Source organism: Chinchilla lanigera, unplaced genomic scaffold, assembly GCF_000276665.1.
Source record: "Chinchilla lanigera isolate Chin_1 unplaced genomic scaffold, ChiLan1.0 scaffold00081, whole genome shotgun sequence".
Classification (NCBI taxonomy): Eukaryota; Metazoa; Chordata; class Mammalia; order Rodentia; family Chinchillidae; genus Chinchilla; species Chinchilla lanigera.
In genome coordinates this window covers 1248056-1271996 of record NW_004955482.1, presented here as the reverse complement: position 1 = coordinate 1271996, position 23941 = coordinate 1248056, and the positions used below count along the sequence as shown (strand labels likewise).

The window sequence follows — 23941 nt, the reverse complement described above, 5'->3', positions numbered from 1 at the left end:
GGGCAGGGCGGGGCCGCGGGCGCACTGGCTGCGGAGCCCAACCCGGCGGTCGTGCGGCGTCCATGGGGCCCACACTGCGCCCCCCTTGCTGACCGCACCACAGTAACCCCAGGAGCCTCCTTCCCCCAGGTCAGCGCGCCCCGTGGCGCTCAGGTGAGGCCGGAAGCCCAGCACTCGTGCAGCCGCACTGCAGGGCTGAAGCGGATGTGCTTAGAGGAAGGATGGAAATCCTGAAAGGACCGCTGTTTTAGTGGTGAAAAATCACCAACGATGAAGCCTTGCTGGCCCACTGCCACTAAGTATGACACACGCTGCTCACGTGAAGAAAGAAACCCGCCTCTACTCTGCACCCGAGGAGGCTGAGGCAGGAGGATGGCAACTTCAAGCCAGCCTGGGCAACTGAGCAACTCAGGGAGGTCCTATCTCAAAATATAAAACTAAGGGGCGGTGAGCTGGTCAGTGCAAAGGCCGGGTTCAATCTGCAGCCCTAAAAACCAGACCACACAGCGGTGGGCACTGTGGCCGCAGGGAGCCGGTCCAGCACGTGATTTGTTCGCCCGGGAGCCGAGCCTGCGCCCCACCCGCACACCGGGAGCGCTGGGGGCGGGCCTGGCCCCAGCAGCTCAAGGTTTAGCAGGGGCTGAACTCCAAACCGAGCAGATTTAGAAGTCCGGGAAGGCTCCGCTTTCAGGCACTGGTTTCCTCCCTCCACCCGCAGTAAAAACCACGCGTTGGTGCATTCTGCAAAATCCCAGCTGCAGCAGTTCTAGAAGCGACAACCTCAGGCACAAACCGCAAGGCCAGGCAGCGAGGGCAGGGCAAGGGCGTCGGACCTCCCGCGGGTGCCCCCGGCCGCGGCCACCGAGAACCCAGAGCCGAGGCTGCAGGTGTGCCGCACTTCGCAGCGGACGCGGCGGCAAGGACAGGACACCAGGCTCAGCAGACAGGCTTTTATGATTTTTAAGAACATTAAAGTCGGGAAACATGATTATTGGCCAGTTGCGAAAGCTAGTAAGTAAATTAGTTGGTTAGTTACTTACTGCCACCCTGGCAAACAGGCAAGCGTCCAGCGCCATCACACCCTCACTTGCCAACCGACAAGCCGACGATCAGAGCCAGCACAGCCACCAGCACCGCCAACACGGCCACAATTATCCACTTTTTCTGTCAAAGAAAAGCGAGTTGATTATACCGCACTGCAGGCCTCCCCTGACCGGAAACAAAGCACCCGCAGCATCTCAGCTTCAAACCCGCGCGGCAGGGCAGCACTGGGCCGGGGGTCACCTTTAGGTGTCAAGAAGTGACTCGGGGTCCAAGCCAGAGTGCTGGGGGCCAGGCCGCTCGACTCAGGCCGGCGCGGTGGGGGGGGGGGGCGCGGAGGGCCACACCCTGCATAAACTGAGCGGGCCTGGGCTTCCCACTTTCATGCTCCCGGGGCACCCAGGCAGGCGGCCGGCGGCAAGGAGCCTCCACAGGATGATTTTTAAGAATGAGACGGCCTCTCACCTTTCTTTTAATCAGTATCCAAAACCTGGAGGTGGTGCACGCATTCTTCCTACTCCCCTCCCTCCATCTCCAGCCCCTCCTTTTGCAAAACGTCCACCTCCCTGCTTCCTGTGCTCTAACTTTTATTTGCTCTTTGAATTATTTACACCGTGGCCTTCTCATGCAGGAGCGCCCGTGGGCTATCTAACTCGTGTGTCTGACTTATCTCACTAATTGTGGTCTGGGGTGCATGCATTTTCCCAAGGGTGCCTCAAACGTGAACCTCTTTATGGGTGAACAGCACTCTGCTGTACAGAAATACATTTTTATCTGCGGCTGGACATACAGGCCGCTGTGATTTAGCTACTATGAGCTGTACTGCTACAAACTTGGATGTGCCTCCCTCACTGTAATAGGATGTCTTAAACTCTTTCAGGAAGACGCCTAGAAGGGGAATAGCTGGGTCAAAAGGAATTTCTAGTTTAGTTTTTTGAGGACTCTCCATACTGATCTCCATAGAGGTTGTACTAGTTTACATTCCCACCAACAGTGTAGAAGGATTCTGTCTTCCCTGCAGCCTCACCAGCATTTATTATTTGACTTCTTGGTGATGGGCATTCTTTCTGGAATAAGACGGTGTCTTAGTTACTTTTCTCACTGCTGAAACAAAATACCCAATATCCACAGTTAAAGGGAGAGGTTTATTTAGCTCAGTCTGTAGAGGCTTCAGTCCATAGTCAGCTGGCTCCAAGGCAGGGTGGCACGGCAGAGGGGCGGCGCAGAGGAGAAACAGTCCATAGCAGGGCAGAGGGGCAGCGCAGAGAGGAACCGTCCATAGCAGGGCAGGGCAGGCAGAAGGCAGCAAGCAGCAAGTGACAAGCACGACAACAGCAGCCCTCTTTCAGCCCTCTTTCTGTCCTTTATCTTTTATCCAAGCTATACACTCTGAGGCTGGACAGCACTCACACCCAGGGCAAGGCACCCTTAACATAGCATCTCACCATGAATTACGGCCAGCACCACACCCTTAATCCCAGCATCACACACTCCAGATCCAGCTACCCCATGCAAAGCTGCACCTATGACCACGTGAGGGCTTGGGGGGCATCTGGAGACAAGTCATAACAGATGGGATCTCAGTGTTGCTTTAATTTGCATTTCTCTCATGGCCACTGATGTTAACCATTTCTTCATGCATTCATTGGCCATCTGTACTACTTCTGAGAAGTGTCTGTCTTTTTCAGTTGCCCATTTTTTGAAAGGGTCTTTAATTCTAGGAGGTCTGATTCTTTTTTTTGTTATTGTCTGAGACAGGGTTTCTCTATGCAGTTCAGGCTGGCCTTGAACTTGTAGCAATCTTCTTGCCTCAGCCTCCAAGTGCTGGGATCACAGGTGTTTGCCACCATGCCAGCAGATCTAACTTTTGTTGATGTTCTGAATATTCTAGGTATTAGTCTTCTTCCAAGGAGCAGCTAGCAAATTTTTCCCGTTCTGCAGGTTGTCTCTTCACTCTATTGTTTCCTTTGCTGAATTGAAGCTTTTTAACCACTTATCAGTCATGTAAATTATTTAAATACAGGGTGACCAAAAATTGTGCATTCTTTACTAATTTTATATTATAACAAAATATGAAAACAATTTTATCAAATTTACTCAATATAAGAATCGACTGTGTGCAAAAACACCTGCTGAGTGACGTTCGGGATAGTATGTGAGCCACCACGCTGCCTGAGTGACGCCGAGGTGACCCGCTAAGTGCCTGATGTGAAACAATCCACTACTGATTCCTTTGTTACTTCTTACGCAACTGGGGTCCTGTCCAGAACGCCTCCGCCTTTACCTACGCCTTCAAGTGCTGCCTATTTTATTATCTTCCACCAGATTGTCTGTTTTCATTATCTAGGTCTTTGATCTATTCTGATTTTAGTTTAGTGCATGGTGAGAGATATGAGTCCCGGTTCAATCTTCTGCATGTGGAAAAGACCATTTTCCCAACACCATTTATTAAGGGGCTGTCTTTTTCCCAGGCTGTTTTTAGCCTTTTGTAGCGATCAAGCAGTTGAATGTGCCTGGGATTGTTTCTGCATCCGGTATTCTGTTTATACTGATCCACCTGTTTTTGTGCCAGTACTGTGCTGTTTGTATCGCAGTAGCTCTGTGATATAATTTGAAATCTCGGATTGTGATGCCTCTTGCTTTGCTCTTGCTGTCCATAACTGCTTCTGCTATTCAGGGTCTCCTCTGGTTCTGTATCAATTTTGGGATGTATTTTCCTAGTTTGGTGAAGAATGCTGTTGGTATTTTGATTGGGATTGTATTAACCCTATACATTGGTTTTGGTAAGAGGGCCATTTTGACAATATTAGTTCTGCCTATCCAGGAATGGGGGCATCTTTTCTCTACTTTTCAATCTCCTTTGTCAGAATACTACAGTTATTGCAGTGTATTTCATTTTCTCATTAATGCCTGGGTATTTAATTTTCTTTGAGGTTACTGTGAATGGTATTGTTTTGAGTTCATTTTCATTGTGTGCATTGCTGGTATCCAGAAATGCTCTTCATTTTTTGTGTGGATTTTATATCCTGCTACATTCCAAAGTTGTTCAGGAGTTTAGGGGTCCCCTGGTGGAATTTTCTGGGACTTCCACGTATAGGATCCTGTCATCTGTGAGTCAGGTTCATTTGACTTCATCCTTTCCTATATGTATCCTTTTCCTTTCTTTCTCTTCCCCGATTGCTCTGGCTAATGTTTCAAGTACTATGTTGAACAGGAGTGGTGACAGTGGGCATCCTTGTCTTGTTCCTGATTTTAGGGGGAAGCTTTCAGCTTCTCCCCAGCTGGTATGATGCTGGCAGTACACTGGTCATAAATGGCTTTCATCAAGTTGAGATAAAGTCTTTCTAAGCCTATTTCCCTCAGGGTTTTATCACGAATGGGTGTTGGGTTTGGTTAAAGGCTTTATCAGTGCCTACTGAGACGATCATGTGGGTTTTGTCCTTGCTTCTGTTTGTGTGGTACATTATATTTACTGCTTTATTTATGTTGAACTATCCTTGCACCCCAGGGATGAAGCCAGATTGGTCATGAGGCAGACAGACAGACGAACAGATATGGGTTGTTTTTTTTTTTATTTTGACACAGGGTCTCACTATGCAGTTCAGGCTGGCCTTGAACTAACTGTGTAGCACAAGCTGGCCTCGAACTCAGGAGATTCCCCTGCCTCAGCCTCCTGAGTGCTAGGATTACAGATGTGCACCACCACGCCCAGCCATGATGTACACTTTTAATGACTTTTTGCATTCCTTTTGCCAGTAACGTATTGAGGATTTTTGCATCTATACCCATTAAAGAGGCTGGCCTATAGGTTTTTTTTTATTAAGTCCTGGTCCAGTTTTCGTATCAGGATGCTGCTGGCTTCCAGGAATGTGTCTGGCCATTCCAACCCCTTTCGGTGTCATTGAGGAGTTTGAGGACTGGCGCTGGATGTTCCCTGACGTTCTCGTGGGTTCAGCGGCGCTGCCGCGGCGTCCTGTGCTTCTCTCACTTGGAGGCTCCGAGCGCCTCAGCGGCACGGCCTGTCTCCAGGCTGCCCAGTCTCTCACGCTTTCTTGGCTCAGTTTTGGGGGTCCGTGTGTCTAGAACCCTTCCGTCTCTTCTAGATTCTCCATTCACTGAAACACAGATCTTCCAAGTAGTCACTTCGGAATTTTTGGGTCTCAGGAGTGTCCACTTCCACTTCCAGTGCTGTGGGTTCTTTCCTTCCTTCTCTTGGTAATTTCCGCTAGGAGTTTGTCTCTTCGTTCATCCTTTCAAAGGACCAGCCTTTGGGTTCACGAACTCTGTACTTCTCAGTCTCGGCTTCATTAATTTCCGCTCTGACCGCCACAATCCCCTCCTTATACTCGTGGGTTTGCCCTGTCCTTGTGTTCCCGGCCGGGAGGCACGCCGTCAGGGCCTTCGCGGGGGCTGCTGTCTCTGATACAGACCCCCACGTCGGTCAGCTTCCCTCTCAGAATGACTCCGGCGCGTCCCGCGTGCTCTGGAATGCGGAGCTGGCATTACCTGATTCTGGGAGCTGCTGGGCTTCCTGTGACACGCTGATTACACAAGAGCGTTCGGTTCATCTCCACATTTACAGAATTGCTGTGGTTTCTCTTACCGGGTTTCTAGTTTCATTTCACTACAATTTGATAAAACGCATGGGACTATTTAGGTCCTTCTGGATGTTTTTTCAATCAGATTTTACTGGTACATTTTAGAGATACATAGTGATCACATTCAGCACAGAGAATGTGTACCTGTACGTGACATAACCTCTTTCTTTTTCCCCATTCCCCTGCCCTCCCTTCAGCTCCTCCTCCCCGATTTACAAACGCTATGTTTCCATGTTCTCCTTGTTTTCTCAGTTTTCACTTTTCCCTTCTTTCATCCCCTGCTCCCTTGTCCCCTCCCCACTCGAACATTTTCTTCCTATTTCACAGTATCTATCACGCACTGTGGTCCTTATTTACACTTTTTGGTTTCTTGGACTGGGAAACAATGTGGTACTTATGCAGGGTGCCCCATTTATTTCACTGAAGAGTAGTCGCAAGGGGCATCCATTTAACTAGAAATGTCTCAAGCTTGTCCTTCTTTATGGCAGAGTACTACTCCATTGTATAAAAACTGCGCCTCTTCTTTATACATTCATTAGTTGATGGGCATTTGGGCTGTTTCCAAGATTTACCTATTTCAAACTGTGCTGCGGGGCTGGGGATTTAGCTCAGCGGCAAAGTGCCTGCCTGGCAAGTGCAAGGTCGTGAGTTCGGTTCCCGGTACCGGAGAAAAAAAACCAAAATCAAACTGTGCTGCTACAAAAACACGGGTGGGTGTATATTGCTGTGGTATGTTGTTTACAGTTCTTTTGGGAAGATACCAACAAGGGGAACTGCGGGATCAAATGGAACCTCAAGTTTTAGTTTTGTGAGGAATCTCCCCACTGATTCCCAGTGGTTGCACCGGTCTACACTCTCACTAGCAGTGGAGCAGGGCTCCTTTCTCCCTTCAGCCCCACCAGCATTTGCTATTGTTTGATTTCTTGATAACAGTGGTTCCTTCTGGAGTGAGGTGGAATCTCAGTGTTGTTTTAACTTGCATCTCTTGAATGACCAGTGATGAAGATTCTTTCCGATACTTATCTGCCATTTGTATTTCTTCGTCTGAGAAGTGTGTATTCATCTCAGATGCCCATTTCTGGATTGGCTCTTTGAATCTGTGAGGTATGATTATTTCAGTTCTTCATGTGTTCTCAATGCTAATCCTTTGTGTGAGGAACAGCTGGCAAAGTTTTTTTCCCACGGGGTCTCTTCACTCTGTTGGTGGTTTCTCCTGCTGAGCAAACGCTCTTTGATAAGATGAGATGCTGGTTGTTGATTCTTTGTGAAAGTTCCTGTGATCAGGGTTTTGTTCATCAAGTCTTTGCCTACGTCGGCGTCTTCTACACTTCTACCTATTCTGTCTTCCAGCAGATTTAGTGCTTCTATTTTAATATTTAGATCTTTAACCCATTTCAATTTTAGATTAGTGCACGGTGAAAGATGTGTCTGGTTTTAATCTTCAGCATGTGGAAAACCAGTTTTTCCAGCACCATTTGTTAAACAGACTATCTTCCTTCCAGTGAATGTGTCTGCCTCCTTTGTCAAAGATAGGGCAGCTGAGTGTTCTTTTGTATTTTTTAAGTGAACTTTACAGCCTAGTGCAGTGAGCAGCCCCCTGCAGCACACATGCCATAGGTTTGCCACTAAGCACTCCCTGACTTTTCTGTAATGCTTCTCTGATAGTCATGAATTTCTTCCTTTCTCTCTTTCTTTCTTTCTTTCTTTTTGAGGCAGGGTCTTGCTATGCAGTTCAGGCTGGCCTTGAGCTCACTGTGTAGCCCAGGCTGGTCTTGAACTCGCAACGATCCTCCTGCCTCAGCCTCCTGAGTGCTGGGATTACAGGTGTGCGCCACGCCTGGCAGTGTGAATTTCTTAAGGTGCACTTTGTTGTGGAAAGTCCCACGTTCTCCATCGATTTTGAAAGACAGTTTTGCAGGACTCACCAGGTTTCTTTAAGGCTTGAAGAGCTCCCCTCCAAGGTCTCACTGCCTTTAGGGCTGGTGCTGAAAGACCCCCAGGAATCCTCATAGTCTCAGCTTTCTAGGGGACTTGTTCTCCTTAACAGCTTTTACAGCTTTGCCCTTGTGTTGGACTTGTGGCATTCTGACTGTGACGTGCCGGGGTGAAGCTCTGTCTCAGTCATGGCTCTTTGGGGTTCTATATGCCTTGCTTATCTGAACGTTCAATTCTTTTCCCATAACGGGCATTTTCCCTGATTTCTGAAAACAGATTTTCACGCCATTCACGTGGTCTCCTAATTGTTCTCTACTTGCAGTGTCTCCTAGGTCGGTCTTTGTGTCGCCCGGAAGCCTGCAGGGTCTCTGAGATGCGTCTTGGGTTCTCCCAGCTCAAGGCCACCCGCGCCAGCCCCTTCCGCGGTCTGACTCTGTCCTCACCCTCAAGGTTTTTATACCCTGGATTTCTGCTCAGAACCTTCTTGCGGATTCTTTGCTGAATGGGTTACTTGTGCTTTACACTGTTTTGGGCGGCTCACCTAGCTCGATGTCTGCGCCCCCGCTAAGCCCACGGTCATTTAAAGTCCGTGCTCTGTTTAGCGACACCAGCCCTGAGCTCGCAGAGCACCTCCGTGATCTGGTGTTTGGGGTGTGTTTTGTTCTGCTTCTGTCCTCGCTTCACTGGGTTTCTCCCTCCTCACCAGTGCCCACTGGACCAGCTGTGGGGGTGGGAGAAGTTTCTGGAGGCATCTTCTTGCCTTCTTGTCTCACACTTCCCTTGGTGTGTGTGCGTGTGCACGTGTGCGCGTGCACATGTGTGTGCGTGTGGGCGCTGAGAGTGGAGGACCGATCAGAGCGCAGACTGCTGCTGGCGTGCAGAGCTCTAGTCCGCGCCTGCCTCGCAGGGACAGGACTTCGTCCGCTCTCTGCCGGGCGCCACGTGGCAGCGAGAGACCTGCACCTGGCCTTGCGCCCGCAGACCCCGCCACACACCCATCCTGTGCACGCGTGGGCCACAGACCCTCATCCACGAGCCGCGCGGCCCAGACCGCGCCGCGCCCTGCTCCCGGGACGTGGAGGGAGAAGGGAGGGAGGAAGGCCTGGCGGGCAGCAGGGGAGAGGGGGGCGGAGCGGGAGCATGGGGCAGACAGGTCACATCCGACCCCGGGTGGGTGCTCCTCTGCACGCGCAGACTTCCCGGGTAAGGACGTGCTGCACGTGAGCAGGACGGCATGGAGGGGAGGCGATGAGACCAGAGGGACGGGAGGAGGTGGAGAAGGAGCCCCAAGCCCATGCGTGCGAGACCCCCCCCCCGGAGGCCCCGGCACAGCCCTGTTCACACTGCAGCAGCTCAGCAGAGCTCGGCCACACGGGCACACATGGAGGCGGGGCCTGTCCCACCCCAGGGCCGCCCCCGGGCCCACAGTTCGCCTCCTGTCCCCTCCCGGTCTGCAGCCCAGCCCCTCTGGAGGCTGCGTGTGGCAGACTGGGTGCTGCTGCCTTTCTGCGGGCCCTGCCTGGACCCCGGCGCCCTGCCTGCCTCAGCAAACCCTGCACCGCCCCCGCCTCCTTCCTGAGGTCTGCACTGTCTACCCCCGCCGGGCTGGGAGGCTCCACACCGCGCAGCGCAGCAGGTCGGGGTCTGGTGGGCGTGCACACTCCGGGGCTTGGAGAAGGACAGGCGAGTGGCCGGGGCAGGGCCGCTCTGGCCCTCCCCAGGGGCTGGTGTGGAGAAGCAGCCCCCGACCGCACCACGGCCCGGCAGTGGTCTTCCCAGGCTGGGTCCCAGTCCGCAGTCGGGTCCGTGCGCCTGTCTCCACCCGACGAGGGTCCGCCGGGGCCTCTCACGCTTGCTGGCTTCCAGTGCTGCCGACAGCCTGGCCGCGGTGATGTCCCTCACTGTGTCCTTTCCAGGCAGGGACGGCAGACGGCCAGGAGCCTTTTCTGATGACAGCGGCTGATGCGAGGGCTGGAGTCCTGCCCTCCCGGCCCGAGCGCCTGCCTCCTGGCGTCCTGAGGGCGCCGTGGCGCTCTCCTTCCACCGCCTTCTCTCCCAGCGCACGTGCAAAGACCTCTCTGGCTGCTCCACCTCGGCGGCCATGTGGACTCCTCCGGCCTCTGCTTCTCGTCCACTTCTTGCTGGCAGTCGTGTCCTTCCCAGCTCCCAGCCAGGGGAAAACCATCCATGGACACTGCCCGGCCTCTGCGGCTAGCAGCTCCCAGGGCTGACTTGGCGTACCAGGCGGGCCAGGAGCAGGGCAGGGCATCCGGCAGAGGGGAGGGCGAGCGGGGCCGTCTGGTTGAGCCGGCTTTTCATCTGAGAGGCAGGGAGAGGCCCGACAGGCAGTGTGGGGTCCTGGCCGCCCACAGCGCCAGGGTCTGCAGTGCGTCCTCCCCCCACGCAGCTGTCCACGTGCCCGTGTGTCCCGGCACGGAGGAGTGGAAGGAAAGGCCCCACTGCGTGGAGACAGAAGGGACTGTGCACCCACAGCGACCTGCGCGCGAGTCCGCAGGCCACTCACAGCGAGGGGCAGCTGAGCCAGCGACACAAGGACTGAACACGCCAGACGCACGAGCTCAGGCGGGCGACGTGCACCGCGCTGACACGCAGCTGGGCCTGCGCTGTCCACACACACATCTGCACACACAGCTAGCTCTCTCGTCCGTACTGACCCTGGCGATGGTCCCTGGACAGAGGCTCTACCGGCAGCACCCAGAAACGGCTGACAGGAAGGCGACAGGTGACGAGCCCTCCAAGCAGAGACTGGAGCCTTCACACCGACCTATCTCCGCAGTCCTCTTTTACTTTCTACTTTGAGACAGGCTCTCACTAAGTCATTAAGTTGTTCAGGCTGGGCTCAAACTTGTGTCCTCCTGCCTCAGCCTCCCATGTGCCGGGGTCACAGGCTTGCACCACCACCTCTGGTTAGGAGTCAGTCTACCAGAGAACCCGGCAGGAACCCACACGGGAACGGGTGCGAACGTGGCCGCGCAGCTCTGTGGTCTTCTCAGGACAGCAGTCCCTCACACGTGGTGGAGCTCTGGGAGAAACGGTCTGGAGCCCCCAGCACAGGGTTGCAGGCGCCATCACCCAGCCCGAGGCGGCAGGAGATCGAGGGTTTGGCCTATCAGAAGCCGGACTCGATCCGGGACGTGGAGCTGTCTGCTCATGGCAGCAGGCGGGAGGAGGGGCGGGCACAGCAGGCGGCTCTGCGTGGGGGTCAGGCCCGCAGCTCAGAAATGCTCCTTCCCCTCCAGGGCAGAGGGGCCGGGCATGGCCTGAACCCCCAGCAAACACTCCCACACAACACGGAACCAGCGCTGGCTCGGAGACTCCCTGAGGCCGTGGCCTCCCCGCTCCCTCCCCAGATGACCCAGAAGCAATGCCGTCGGTCGGGCTAGGGCAGCCTAAAAATGGAAACAGCCCTGGCAGGAGGCTGGGAAGGATTTCATGACTTAGAACACAAAACAGCTTACCTATTTACCTAAAAACTTGTAAAATTTTTAGCAAAAAGAACTATTTCAGTTTTAGGACAGAACATTTATTGAAGGGACTTTTACTTCCGGGCTACGTTTCCAGCAGGCACTCACGGGCGTCTACCGACTGCAAACCACAGGGAGGGAAACGCTCAGTACGCCCACGCACTCACCCTGCGGGCCTTGCTCTGGTATCTGATAGCCTTCTTGGTCTCCTCCTTGGCGTGCTCCACGTACTCCGTGGCGTTCGTGACGTTTCTCTCTATGTTGTTGATCATTTCACCCTAAAAACGAGAAGGATCAGCCTCAAATCCGCTGTCACGGGACCGCGTCCCCGCCAACCACGTGACACCGATGCAGACAGGTCGTGCACGTCGGGAGATGGAGCGGCGAGGCGGACGGCGAGACGGGCGTCAGTGTGCGACACCGCGCGATGGAGATGGAGACAAGCTGCACGTGGAGGCGGACGCAAGGACGGTGGCTTGGGGACATGCTCTCCCTCCAGCGCCTCCCAGGCTGGCCCGGGGACGGAGGGAGCCAGCGCGGGGCTGACGAATGTTTCACGACCACGCAAAACATTCCACGCCAAGGATGACAGCCGTCGTGATGGGCAAACCACTGCTACTCCTTTAGTACGTCAGTACACCAAGTGCAGCTACTGTCTGCCGCCCATGGACGAGAGGCGGAGGAAGGGGCGGGGCCTCTGCGGACCCGAGGAGGAGCGTGTGGCACACGTTACCTGGGCTCTGTCCACCGGGAGACAAGGTCTGTGGCCGCAAAGAGGAAAGCAGTAAAGAAGGACGGACAGGTGACTGAAGGCACAAAGGTCACTCCCTACCAAGCCCTGCCTGTGTGGACGGCGATATGCAGACTTCTCGAAGGGAACACGAGCCACGCTACGGACACGGTGCCCTGGGCGCGGAACGGACATAACTGAAAACTGCGGCACTCGTTAAAATCCCCGGTAATTACAGAATAATCTGCCCCGTGTAGCTGGCTCCCTCGGCTGCCTCCTGGAGATAAGCTGCTACTGTCCCACCCCCACTACACAGCGCAGGGAGCAGCAGTGCATCTTGGTCACCCCGTCCCAGGGCACTGAGTGCCTGGCGAGGACGGCACCGAGCTCTGCACTCGGGCTCCCTGGCGCTCCTCCATCGGCAGTGTTCTCTGTGGGGACGAGCCCTGGCTAGCACCGCCCAGGCAAGCGTAGGTGGTGGGTGCCACCTTCAGGAAGCCCGCTGGGCTCAACCCACGAGGAGCCACGCGGAGCACGGCCACCGGCCCCGGGCGACTGGGCACCGACGTCAGCCCATGGACTCCAGCCCAGGACGGCTGAGTCCTGCTCACCCCGCCGTGTGCCGGGCAGCAGGCCCAGGTGGGAAGCTCAGCTCAAGAGGGTGCGCTGCAGCTCTGGAGCTTGAACTCTCAGCCCCTCTCCAGTGACAGCTGCCGCACTGCTCCTGGCAGGAAACTTAGACTGCCCGGAACATGAGTCCCCATGGGCCACGGTCCCTGGGCCGCAGTGGACGGCCGTCTCTGGGAAGCGTGTGCCCTGCGGCTGGGTCAGGGTCACAAGTGTGGGTACACAGTACGATGCCCCTACCGTCCCCGTCTTAGGTACACTGCTGAGAGCACCCCGAGAACGCACAGCCTGTGCGGGCACGGCAGACGGGAAGGCTGAGGCCGTGAACAACTGTGGCTCGGGATGGGCCAGTCCTCAGGACAGAACGGCCACCTGTGCCCGGGGCTGCAGGGTCACGACAGCCCACTCCCTCTGCGGCTGGGCCCCGGAGGCTTGCTGGCCGGGGGCAGGTCCGGCTCACCTGTGTCTCCACGAACATGGCCATGTCCATGAACATCTCATGCAGCTCCCGGATGCTGGTCTCCAGCTTCAGGATGTCCTTGTGGCGCGACTCGATCTCGCTGAGCGCCTGTCTGGTGATGTGCGAGTCCGAGATGATCTTGGGGAGACACGAGGAAAGGACCGTGAGGGTGAGCGGGCCCGGAGGCGCGCGCGGGCGTGGGCCACAGGCTCTACTCACATCAGAGGTGAAGATGGACGGCTTCCCGCTCTCCAGCATCTCCTCCAGCTCCGCGTCCGTGGTGGTCCTGCCGGCTGCAGGCGACACCCACTCAGCACCTGCCTGCCGCTCCTGCGAGCGAGCCAGCGAGGGACCCGCCTGACCAGCTACCATACTCCCAGCGGGGTCCCACTCCCCCCGGCAGGCGTGAGGATGAGCACGGGGGCCCTGGCACCCAGCGCAGAGCACCAGGCACATCGCGCCACCTCCTAAGCTGGTCTGGACTTAATGAGAAGCAACACTCGGGCAAAGCGGTTCCCACAAGCTCACTCCGGTGTCCGGCTGAGGGGTGAGGCTCAGGGACACACCCTTACCAGGCTGGGGGCCCAGAGTGGCAGACACAGTCACGGAAGGTGTTCCAACCCCCCTCAATTGCTGCAAGTACTGAGAGTTGGAAAGTAATTTATAAAGTCCCTCACTTAGAATTTTTGAGGCCTAGCATAGTGGTGCACACTCGTAATCCCAGCACTCAGGAGGCTGAGGCAGGAGGATTGCCGTGAGTTCAAGGCCAGCCTAGGCTACATAGTGAGACCCTGTCTCAAAAACAACAATCAAAAAAGAATTTTTGAGGGTTGTAAATAAATCAACCCTCAAAGGTTTGGTTTGGTTGGTTCCTGAACAAGGAACAAGAACAAGGCCAGCTTGTACAATATTGGTAAAAGCTGGCAGAATTACTCCTGTGGAGTCAGAGCTGGAGCCAAGGGTGCCCGGCAGAACCGAGGCGGGGAGGGGACGCCTCCTGCCCTCCTCCCCACTCACTGATCTCAAGCTGGCGCTGTATCCGTCCTTTGCTCCGCTCCCGAAACAGAGTCTGGGCCTCGTTGTACTCGGTCATGACCTCCACGAATTTCCGAGACAGCACGGAATGCTGCGGGCGGGTGGAGCGGGACATGAGAACACACGGGCACACCTCCCTCTGCTCAGTGTGTGACACGTCAGCACCCAGGAAACCAAGCCGCACACCGCCCCTCCAAGTGGGGAGTCAGAGCAGAAGCCGGCCAGGGACAGAGCCGTGCGAAGAACTTTACACACATGACCTTCCCCTGGCCTGGCACTGGAAAGGTCACGGGCAGAACTGCCAAGAGCTCGGAGAGAGCACGGCGCGGACCCTCCCGTGAGGCAGCGTCTGCTCGGGTCGGGTTTGCACCAGTCCTGGGATGTGCTTGCGCAAGCTGGCGTAGGGTGTGGTGGGCGCGGCCAGGCTGGACCCCAGTGTGCGCGCAGTGTTCTTCCGGTGTATCGTCCGTCTGCGTTTGCTGTGCACACTCTGGTGGGGACCGGCGCCCACAGACCTCTCCCCCCGCCCCATCCATTGCTACTTCCCGTTAGCAAGTCTGTCTCCCTATTTCACATCTTTTATTTTGTTCTTTATTTATACACTGGGCTTCTCAAATAAGAGAAACTCTGTGATATTTGGGCTTCTGTGTCTGATTTATTTCACTTAACGTTATTACGGTCTCAGAGTGCATCCATTTTCCTAAAAATGACTCCAATTTGTCCTTCTTCCTGGCTGAGCAGTGCCCCGTTGTTCATGCCTGTCCTGTCTCCCTTATGTATTCACTGCTGACGGACACAGGCAGCTTCCGAGCTCTAACTGTTAGGAGTCTACTGCTGTACACCTGGTGTGCGCGGATGCCAACAAGAGACGTCTGTAACTCCCTCGGGAGAGGCCCAGGAGAGGTGGCGCTGGGTCTAACGGAAGCTCTGCTTTCGGTTTCCTGAGGAGTCTCCGTGCGGGCTTCCACAGCGGGGACGCGGTTCACACCGCACCCACAGCGCAGAAGCCCCAGCCTCACCAGCACGTGCGCTCACAGGGACCTAGGTGACGCGGGCACTGGACGCCCGCGTGCCTCTCTGCGGCCCCACACACGGCGTTCCCTGGCACAGACCGGACCCGGGGACCCTGCCCTCAAGAGGAGGACTTAAATCCCATCCTGCAGACATGTGAGTGGACACAGGGCAACCCAGGCAGCTACGCTGGGTCTGAAGGAAGCAAGCGCCCTGGTTCCCTCACGTCACTGCCGGCTAAGGGGGGCTCAAAGTCAGACCTGGGTTCTGCGGATGCGTAGGTCCACTGAGGTCCGGTTCCCGCTTTCATCCTGATCGAAGCTTTGCTCGATGGCTGGAAGGGAACAGGACACAGAGTTTTCCCAGGCAGACCTCAAACCGCTTTCCTTCGTCATCTCAAAGCATGTCTCCCTCGACACAAACGCCTCTGGAAACAGTCCCCAGGACACACCGGCAAGGACTGTCCTGACACACGACAAACGTGCACACACACGCGCGCGCACACACACACACACACACGTATATTCACGTGTGGACTTCAGAGGTGGGGAGCCTGAAGAGGACAGGGACGTAAAGTGGGGACAGGCTGGAGAAGCCAGAACCCTTGCACTACATCCTCCCTGGGGGGGTGTGACCTGACAGTGACACGACACTTCACGTGACTATAAAGCAGTATTAAATTACTACAAAAGCAATCTCTCCCCATGCACAGTGGTGCACACCTGCGGTCCCAGCACTTAAGAACTGAGACAGGAGGGCCTCTCAAGTTCAAAGCCAGCCTGGGCACCAGGGTGAGACCCCACCTCAAAAATAAATGCAGCAATCTCTAAAATTAAAAAAAAAAAAACAAAAAACAACTAGGCATGCTGGCACACAACTGTAATCCCAGCACTCAGGAGGCTGAGCCAGGAGGATCGCCGTAAGTTCGAGGCAGCCTGGACTCCATAGTAAGTTGAAAGCTACACAGCTTGATCCTGTCTCAAAAACGAAAGGGAAGAAAGGAAGGAAGGAGGGAGGGAGAGAGGGAGACAAGGAAGGAAGGAACTAACTTAACTATAGATCAAGTTAACTAATGTCAAAAGAACACAAACAAGAACTATTGAAAGTGACTATAAAGCCCAGGAACTTAACAAGCAACGCTCCTCTTACTGGATATGTAGTATCTTCCCAAATACACACAAACAGTTTGTTTAGAAATGATCACAACAGCCGGGCGTGGTGGTGCATGCCTGTAATCCCAGCACTCGGGAGGCTGAGGCAGGAGGATCTTTGTGAGTTTGAGACCAGCCTGGGCTACAAAGTGAGCTCAAGGCCAGTTTGAACTGCATAGTGAGACCCTGTCTCAATGAAACCAAAACAACAACAACAAAAAAGAAATAATCACAATATGTGAAAATGTGAAAGAATAAAGAACTAAAAGGAAGGAAGTAGTAATTACCCTTATTCCCACCACTGATAATCAGACTTTAAACTCACACTTTAGCTTGGCCCGAATTTTGTTAGCAGTTTTCTTGATTTCTTTGTTCAGGTCTTCAAGTTCTTCTTTAATTTCTTTAAAAATTCAAAATAAGGCATCTGAGTTACAACACTCAAGCAAGGTCGATCGATCAAGGGGAACAGCGGTCTCCGTGGCAGGCCCTGGTGGCGGTGCCTGCTGGGGGGATGCCGCGCAGTCCACAGCCCTGCAGAGGCCTCAGCGCTCACGTGGTCTCTGCACACCACTGGTGCACAGCGGTGCTGGGATGAGACAAGGCTAAGTCCCGGTCACACGCACCTGCACCTGAGGCAGGGGCCTCCCCCGTGCCCCACGCTGCCAGGCCACCTGACACCTGTGCCACTCTCCGAGCTGTGCAAGTGCTCAGGGGCCTGGGTTACTGTCAAGGGAAAGGGAACCTGCAGTAACTGAGGAGCAATCCCATGCTCCCACAGCGCTTCCCGAGACCAAGGAGCAGAGACACAGGGAGCCTAACAGCCACAGGAGGTGAGCGCAGCCCCAGGCAGCCCAGGTGACCAGGGACCCATGGGGGCACCTGCAGCTGCGCAGGGAGGCTCTGTGCTTCTTGTAAGGGGAAGTCCGCTCTGCCATTTCTGAGCAAAGAAAGGGGCAGCCGAGCGGAGCTAGAGGCCCCGGAAGGAGCGAGAGGCGAGGCCCACCCAGTGCGCAGGGCGGGCAGCTCCCCGGAGGTCTTGGGGTATCTCCTGGGACCCACAGCAGGGCTGGGGGAGCCCCTGGCATCCACAGGCCGGGAACCAGGGTGGCACCAGAAGGTATGGGAAGAAGCCTGCATCCGCACCCACTCCATGGAGCAAAGCAGCAGGGCCCCATCCACAGTGTCAGCATGCCATGCAGCTCCAGGACCAAGGCAGGGACCGCTGTCCCCCGGGACCTCAGCAACAGCCACCTGGGCCACCCACAGGAACCGCGGGCACAGCCCACCGTGGGCCGAGCGCCAGAGAGCCACCCCACACCCTCCGCACCATGCCCCGAGCAGGGCCTCCTGTTTCTGTGGGCACACAGGGCAGCGCGGGGGTGCGGGGCGGGGTGGACAACACAGCCCTGTCTCGGACACCTTATCCTAGGGCCACACTGGGCAGAGAACAGCTGAGGGGCGGCTGGACCCCACCTCTTGCTCCGCAGCTCACAAAAGACAAAAGCAGCAGCTGCGTTTCAGGCCAACAAGGGCTTCTGTGAATTTTTTTTTTTTTTTTTGGGGGGGCGGGCACTGGGGATCGAACTCAGGACCTTGTGCTTGCCAGGCAGGCTCGTGTGCCACTGAGCTGTATCCCCAGCCCCGCTTTTTTTTATATTAACATTCTCTCAGTTTACCAAACGATAGGCGCATCCGTTCTCGCTGGGCGGAAAAGTGCTCTGGACATAAACTCCTCAAGAGAAAAACACACTGATCTTATACTGCACTGAACTTCCCTAGGAATTAAGCAAGATGTTATGGAAAATGCTGGCTGGCGGGCAGACACATTTCTGAGCCCTGCGCTCGACAGGCTCGACGGTGTCCTCGCAGTGGGGTTTCGAGGGCTGCAGGACGCGGTCAGGGTGCAGGGTCCCCAGGAAGGGACATGAGGACGCCCACACAGGCAGGGCCGGGGCAGGCTGGCCACAGAGGACGCCAGCAGATGGCCAAGCGTCAGAACAGGGCCCTGAGCGGGGCTGGGGACATCCTTTACACACCAGGTGTGCAACAGCCGGCTGTGCTGCTTCTCACTTGAATACCAACTGCTTACTTCTCCAACGTACAAGCACAAAGCCTGGGCTTCCTGCCCTCCTCCACGGCTGAGAAGGAGCACCCATCCCCACTGCTGCCCAGTGCAGGGCTGGAATCAGAGAATTACATCAGCTGAGAATGAACAGTAAGAACAGCCAGGCTGGTTAGGCATGCCTCTCATCCCAGCACTCAGGAGGCTGAGGCAGGAGGGTTGCTGTGAGTTCCAGGCCAGCCTGGGCCACACAGGGAGACCCTTCTCCAAAAGGCAGAAACAAAGCAGAAAAGAGTGAGCAGTAAGAATAAGAAAGAACGCCCCCAGTCACAGAGAGTAACGCAGCAGGCTCCAAGGAGAAGCGGCCAGGGCAACTAAACTGGTGGGACAGTGGGCTGGAGGCCAGCGTGTAACATTATCACATTTCTGTGTTCTACCAACAAGGAACAGAAATCGCAACGCGAAGCAGGGGTGCTCTCATGAACCCCAAAGCATCGCCCGCCCGGGAGGGAAGGTAAGGAAAGGAAGTGTGGCCCATCCGAGCTCAGCAGGACGGTGCCGAGAGGCGGCGGGGCCTCAGAGACTCGTGTCACTGCCAATCCTCCTGGAAAACACACACAGCGGGGGAGCCCGGCCCACGGGGCTCCACACTCTGCCCAGCTCTCCACGTACACGGCCCCGTCCAGGGAGCTCACACGCATCACACCAGCCACGTGGTCCTCTCACACGCAGCGCCGCGCTGCACAGCACATGCAGACACTCGCGCCACCACCGCTCCCTCAGAGCAGCCTCCAGCGGCTCTCAGGGACAAGCACAGCGCACAGCAGGCCTGGCCCAGGCCCGCAGGCCCTGCCTTCACAAGGTCACTCCCGTGTGCTTCCGGAGACCCTCACACGCGCGGGGCCCCTGCAGATGCCGCGTGGAGCCTGGGTACGAGGGGTGCCAGGGCATCACGTCTGAGCAACTCCTGCCCCACCGGCATAAAGCAAGGGCGAGCGCTGTGCTGCCCACAGCAGACAGCGGGCACCTGGGCACAGAGAGAGATGACGGTCAGACACAGACACAGACACACACACACACACACACACACTTGGACAGACTTTCACAGATGCGCACACAGGTGGACGGACACACACAAACGCCCGCTGTGACCATAGCTTACTTCCTTCGGGGTTTGGTGCCGACAGAATGACGCTGTGGTTCTTCTTCACGTCCTCCACGTACTGCGCGATCCTGGTGGTGCTGCTTCTGATCTCCTCCACCTGGGAGAAAGAGCGGTCGTCAGAGCGCAACAAGGTCAAACTTGCTATCACTCTTCACGACCTGAACAGCGCAGGTCTGAGGGATGCGGGTGAGGACTTCCTGAGCAAGCGCTGGTGCCGAGCTCCCGCGTGTCCCGCAGATCGCAGCTCCCTCCGACACACGTACACCTTGCTTTCCCACCCAGGCCGGCGCCAGCGAACCTCATGAGACGTACAGGTCCCTCCCGCCAGGCCCGAGTCTCCCCACAGACGCACCCTGCCACCAGTACCCATGCCAGCTGAGACACTCACTCGGCCGCAGGACACACACTACACTGTCAACCAAGGGACACTAGTGGCTGGCGTGGCCGTCCCTGAGTATTGTCTACCTTGGCCTCTCCATGGCCTGAGCATCCAACATCTGCTCCAGAACCCTCCGTGCTCAATACACACCAACCCAGCCGGACTTGTGGCACCTTCAAACAGCGCCGGGGAGGCTGAGGATGGGTCCAGGGAGGCCCGGGAAGCAGAGTGTGTGGCCTCCACGCAAGAGAAACTACGCTTCGATGCCCACACTCTGGGGCGCTGGGCGGCCCCGATCCAGGCACAAGTGTCCCCAGCAGAGACGCAAGACCTCCAGCCAGAGCCCAGCCAGCCCTCCTCCCTCGCACATCTTAGAACACCATCTCCACCCGCACCCCACGGCGTCCATATCCGCACCCCAGCCCTGGGGCCCGGGGAGGCCACTGCAGGCGTGACGAGGCTCCCGAGGCTGGAGGGGACCCTGGATCATCTGGGGGGCCCAGAGACCGCTGCCAGGAAACAGACATGCGCCATGGAGGCCAAGGCTGGGGGCACGGGAGGACAGGACAAGGCCGCAGCGTGCGGGCTCTCCACACCGCCTGTCTCCAGGGTTCAGACCCCTGAGAATCCGACCAGCACCCTGACCTCATGGGGACACGGAGCGAAGAGACCCCACCAGCTCAGCGTGCCACGGCACAGCTCTGCCCAGCGGACCTCTGCACGGGGCCCCAGCACCGCAAGGCCCAGCACGGGCCCCAGGGCACGCTGGGAAAGTGGGGCACTGAAGGCAAGCCCAACAGAGTGACCCAGAGCAGCCACCGGGCCTGGGCGCCGTCTCCGTCACACACAGCCCTGCGGCGTCAGCACGCGACCTGCACTTTCCTGACGTGAGGACAGCACTGTGACAGCCACCACGAAGGCTGCCCCACAAGCTCGGGCTCCGGGTTTGGGGCACAGGCTCCGTGTCGGCATGCATCTGAGGACACTACTGCCAAGGCCCATGGGATGGCACGAGTGTGGGGGAGTGGGGGTCCCTCAGCTGGGCATCTTGTGCACACAAGGCTGACGTCTCCTCAGCAGGAGCCCCAAGTGGCTCTGCCCTGGAGTGGGCACCAGGGAACGAGGAATCTCCTCTCTGTCTCAAAAAGGGGGCTCCTGAGCCAGGCATGCTGGTGCACTCCTGTAATCCCAGCACTCAGGAGGCTGAGGCAGGAGGATCACCGTGAGTTCAAGGCCAGCTTGGACTACACAGTGAGTTGAAGACCAGCCTGCACTACAGTGAGAGCCTACTCAAAACAAAACACCAATGACAACAAAGAAGCAGACCCTGGCTCCTCCGTGGGGCACTGCTTCAGGCTTCCCCGAACACTGGTCGAGAGCAAAATCCCTCTATCTGCAGCCATCGGGATGGTATTTAAGACCTGAATGCCACTTCCTAAAAGGGAGTTTACAGTAACAAGTCTTCATTTCTCTAGCCAGCCGCTCCACAGAAACACACTGCACACCAACAGCTGAGCAAAAGCTCAGCAGGGTGACAGAGGCCGCTGCGAGAGCAGCCCACAGCAGGTGGCTCGGCTGGCCCGAGTCTCAGGCCCAGCAGCGTGGGGAACGCAGTTGCTGTGCATCGCAGCCACACCCAGCAGAGAGGCCTCCGGAAGGAACAGCCAGAAATCACAGGCAGGAGCGCCCCGCGCCCACCTGGAGTAAGGCGAGCTCCAAACTCTGCGCTAGGAGGGGGGGGGAGGCCCGAGGCAGCTCGGAGCCCAGGCTGGGGAGTCAACACCGCCACTGCCCGGGGACCTCCAGGCAGCGGCTCCGGCCAAGGGAGCAGGCGCTGGATCAAATTCCCCGAGCACAGCAACTGTGACAGCAGCAGGCCTGGGGCCCAGCACTCCCGGGCAGACCACAGCCTCAGGCCCTCCTGGCCCCCCGCGCCCAGGATGGTTGCCTGTCCTCCGCCTCGTGCTGACACCGCTCACTCGTGCCCAGAGCTTTCCCCATGCAGACAGCAGGTCCTGGGAGGCAGCGCACACCGGCTGACGGGACTGCTGAGGGCGCAGCACTGCACCCTCGTCCCTCGAACGCCACAGTGCTGGCCTGGACACTCAGACGGCCGCTGGCCCGTGGGCGACGTGGCCTCACAGGCCACCGAGCAGTGCGTGACAACTGTATCCGTTCAGTGCTGTTTCAAACCCCGCAGAGGCACCGTTACTGAACTCGACTGCGTTCAGAGAAAAACATCTACGGCGCGGTCCCACGAAATGCTCTCACCTGGTGGAAGAAATCGTCCATAAAATGCTCCTTCTCGACAGAAACAGTCGTGTCTCCATCATCGTTTTTCCTACACTAAAATGGAAAACACAAAATGTCACACTCAGATTTGTAAAATTCTCACACAGGCGCACACAGTGAGCTGAAAGACAGTGGCAGTCGGGGCCATAAGATCCTGGAGGAGCACAGTAACGGTGTAACAGACTCCTGCATGCTGCCCGGACCCCGACTCTGCGACCCCGTGACCCCTACAGGGCCCAAGGACAGCTGAGGGGAGGGCCAGAGGGAAACCCCGGGGCTGCCCAGATTCCGGGCCTGCACATTCACTTCGGGCCGTGGGGCCAGCGTTACCCCTCAAAAGTGAAACTGCTGGGGCTGCATACTAATGTTTCCCATACAAGACCAAAACGCTGGCCACCAGCTGACTTCCTAGAGCACGCAGAAGCCCTCGGAGAGCTTTCTTGTGTGCCAGCGGGGCCCTCGCTTTTCCCTGGTGGGTGGCCACAGCCGTGGCTCGCGTGCGCGGTCTAATGACGGCGATCTTACAGAAGACCAGGGTGACACCGCAGAGGACAAGAGCAAACCTCGGGTCCCTAGGAAGAGCCAGGACGGCGCTGCTCGTCAGAAATCAGTTTAGGAAACCATCAAGAACACAGACCCAGGCGCTCCCTTGGGCCACTGACTCTACCCAGGAGCTGGGACCCTGAACGCCGGCAGGCCAACGCATCTAACGGAGTTAAACCAGCAAGAAAGACGCTTCGTGCACACCTCCAGGAAGAGGACAAAGAAAGCCCAGGAGTGGACATTTAAATCAGCAGTGCTCACCAGAGCCCTGACTCAGTGTGTGGCCTGCAGGGCAGCACAGGGGGCCCGCCAGGCCTGCTCCCCGGGGCTCCTGGAGTCAGCACAGCTCCGCCTGCACCCTCAGGAGCCAGCAGGCCACCGACCTCGGGAATCCTTCCAGTGAGAGCCCACGCGCTGCCTCCCCCAACCATCCGGGGAAAATGTGGACACAGGAGTCTACTGCAGCTCAGCTGAGAAACACCTAGGACACGTGTCAGGAAGTAAAACAAATCCTCCTCTCTCTGCACCACCCCTCTTCACTGAACCTGCCTAAGATCCCAGCAGCCTTCCCGCCCGCAGGGCATCTGGTGCCCTCCTCCTGCACCCAGGCCACCGGCTGGAGACCAACAGTCCCACACCGTACGGGGGACAGGAAGCTGCTGCTCCTGGGAGACAGGGAGGCAGGAGTGTGCCGCGTCCTTCCGCCCTGGGTCACAGGTCGGGGCACCGCCAGGCCAGCCTCCGAAGGGCAAAAGTCACCCAGACACCAGCTCCAGACATCTGTGGGACAGAGGGCAGGCCCTCTCACGGGCCACCTCGGCTCTCCAGCCCTGGACACACACGTCCACTCACTGGCAGGGGTCCACTATCAGTGACCGCGTGCCAACCAGAGATCAGGCTGCTCAAGGCCACAAAGGGGGCAGCAGAAGGGGCTGCCCTGCCCACCTGATCCTGCCCCTGCACAGCCACTCACCACTTCCTGGGGAGGAAGGCGGGGCTGCAGACCGTACCTGGCTCCCTACCCGACACCCTCAGCCAGCCACAGAGCCCCTCTTTGGAGGTTCTGCTGCCCTGGCCCCGGCCCCTCTCCGTCCTGGCCCTCCACAGGCTGGCTGGACACAGGGCCTGTGCTGGGCCATGGTCGCTGCCTGTCCTTCTGGTCCAAGGCTCAGGGCCAAGGACAGCGCACAACACCTTCACTCAAGTTGCAGCAGCCGCGACGCTTGGTCGGCACACGGCACACAAGCGACGCCGCAGCCCTGCTGGCAGCTGCGCCTGGACCCTGGGGACCACGAGACAGGGACAGCACCCCAGCTGCTGCCACCACTCGCTTTCTCAGCTCTGACAGAGGCTCCGGGCTCACAGATGCCAGCTTTGCCCCCTCCGTGTTGTGGAAAATCCCGAGCCTGCGCCGAGCCAGGGACTGC

At 57.0% G+C, this 23941-nt stretch overlaps 1 protein-coding gene across 1 annotated transcript in view; it reads right to left on the bottom strand.

The window, feature by feature from the left end:
- Stx2 (syntaxin 2) overlaps positions 1 to 22025 on the bottom strand; it is a gene marked incomplete at its 5' end in the record, with an annotated part of 23279 nt that extends 1254 nt beyond the window's left edge. Inside the window, 9 exon segments of the mRNA XM_013503733.1 lie at positions 1 to 1164; positions 11227 to 11337; positions 12877 to 13014; positions 13096 to 13169; positions 13894 to 14002; positions 15183 to 15256; positions 16399 to 16473; positions 19298 to 19397; positions 21951 to 22025. Coding sequence (XP_013359187.1) covers positions 1084 to 1164; positions 11227 to 11337; positions 12877 to 13014; positions 13096 to 13169; positions 13894 to 14002; positions 15183 to 15256; positions 16399 to 16473; positions 19298 to 19397; positions 21951 to 22025 — 837 coding nt within the window.
- Positions 22026 to 23941: the final 1916 nt, after the last annotated feature.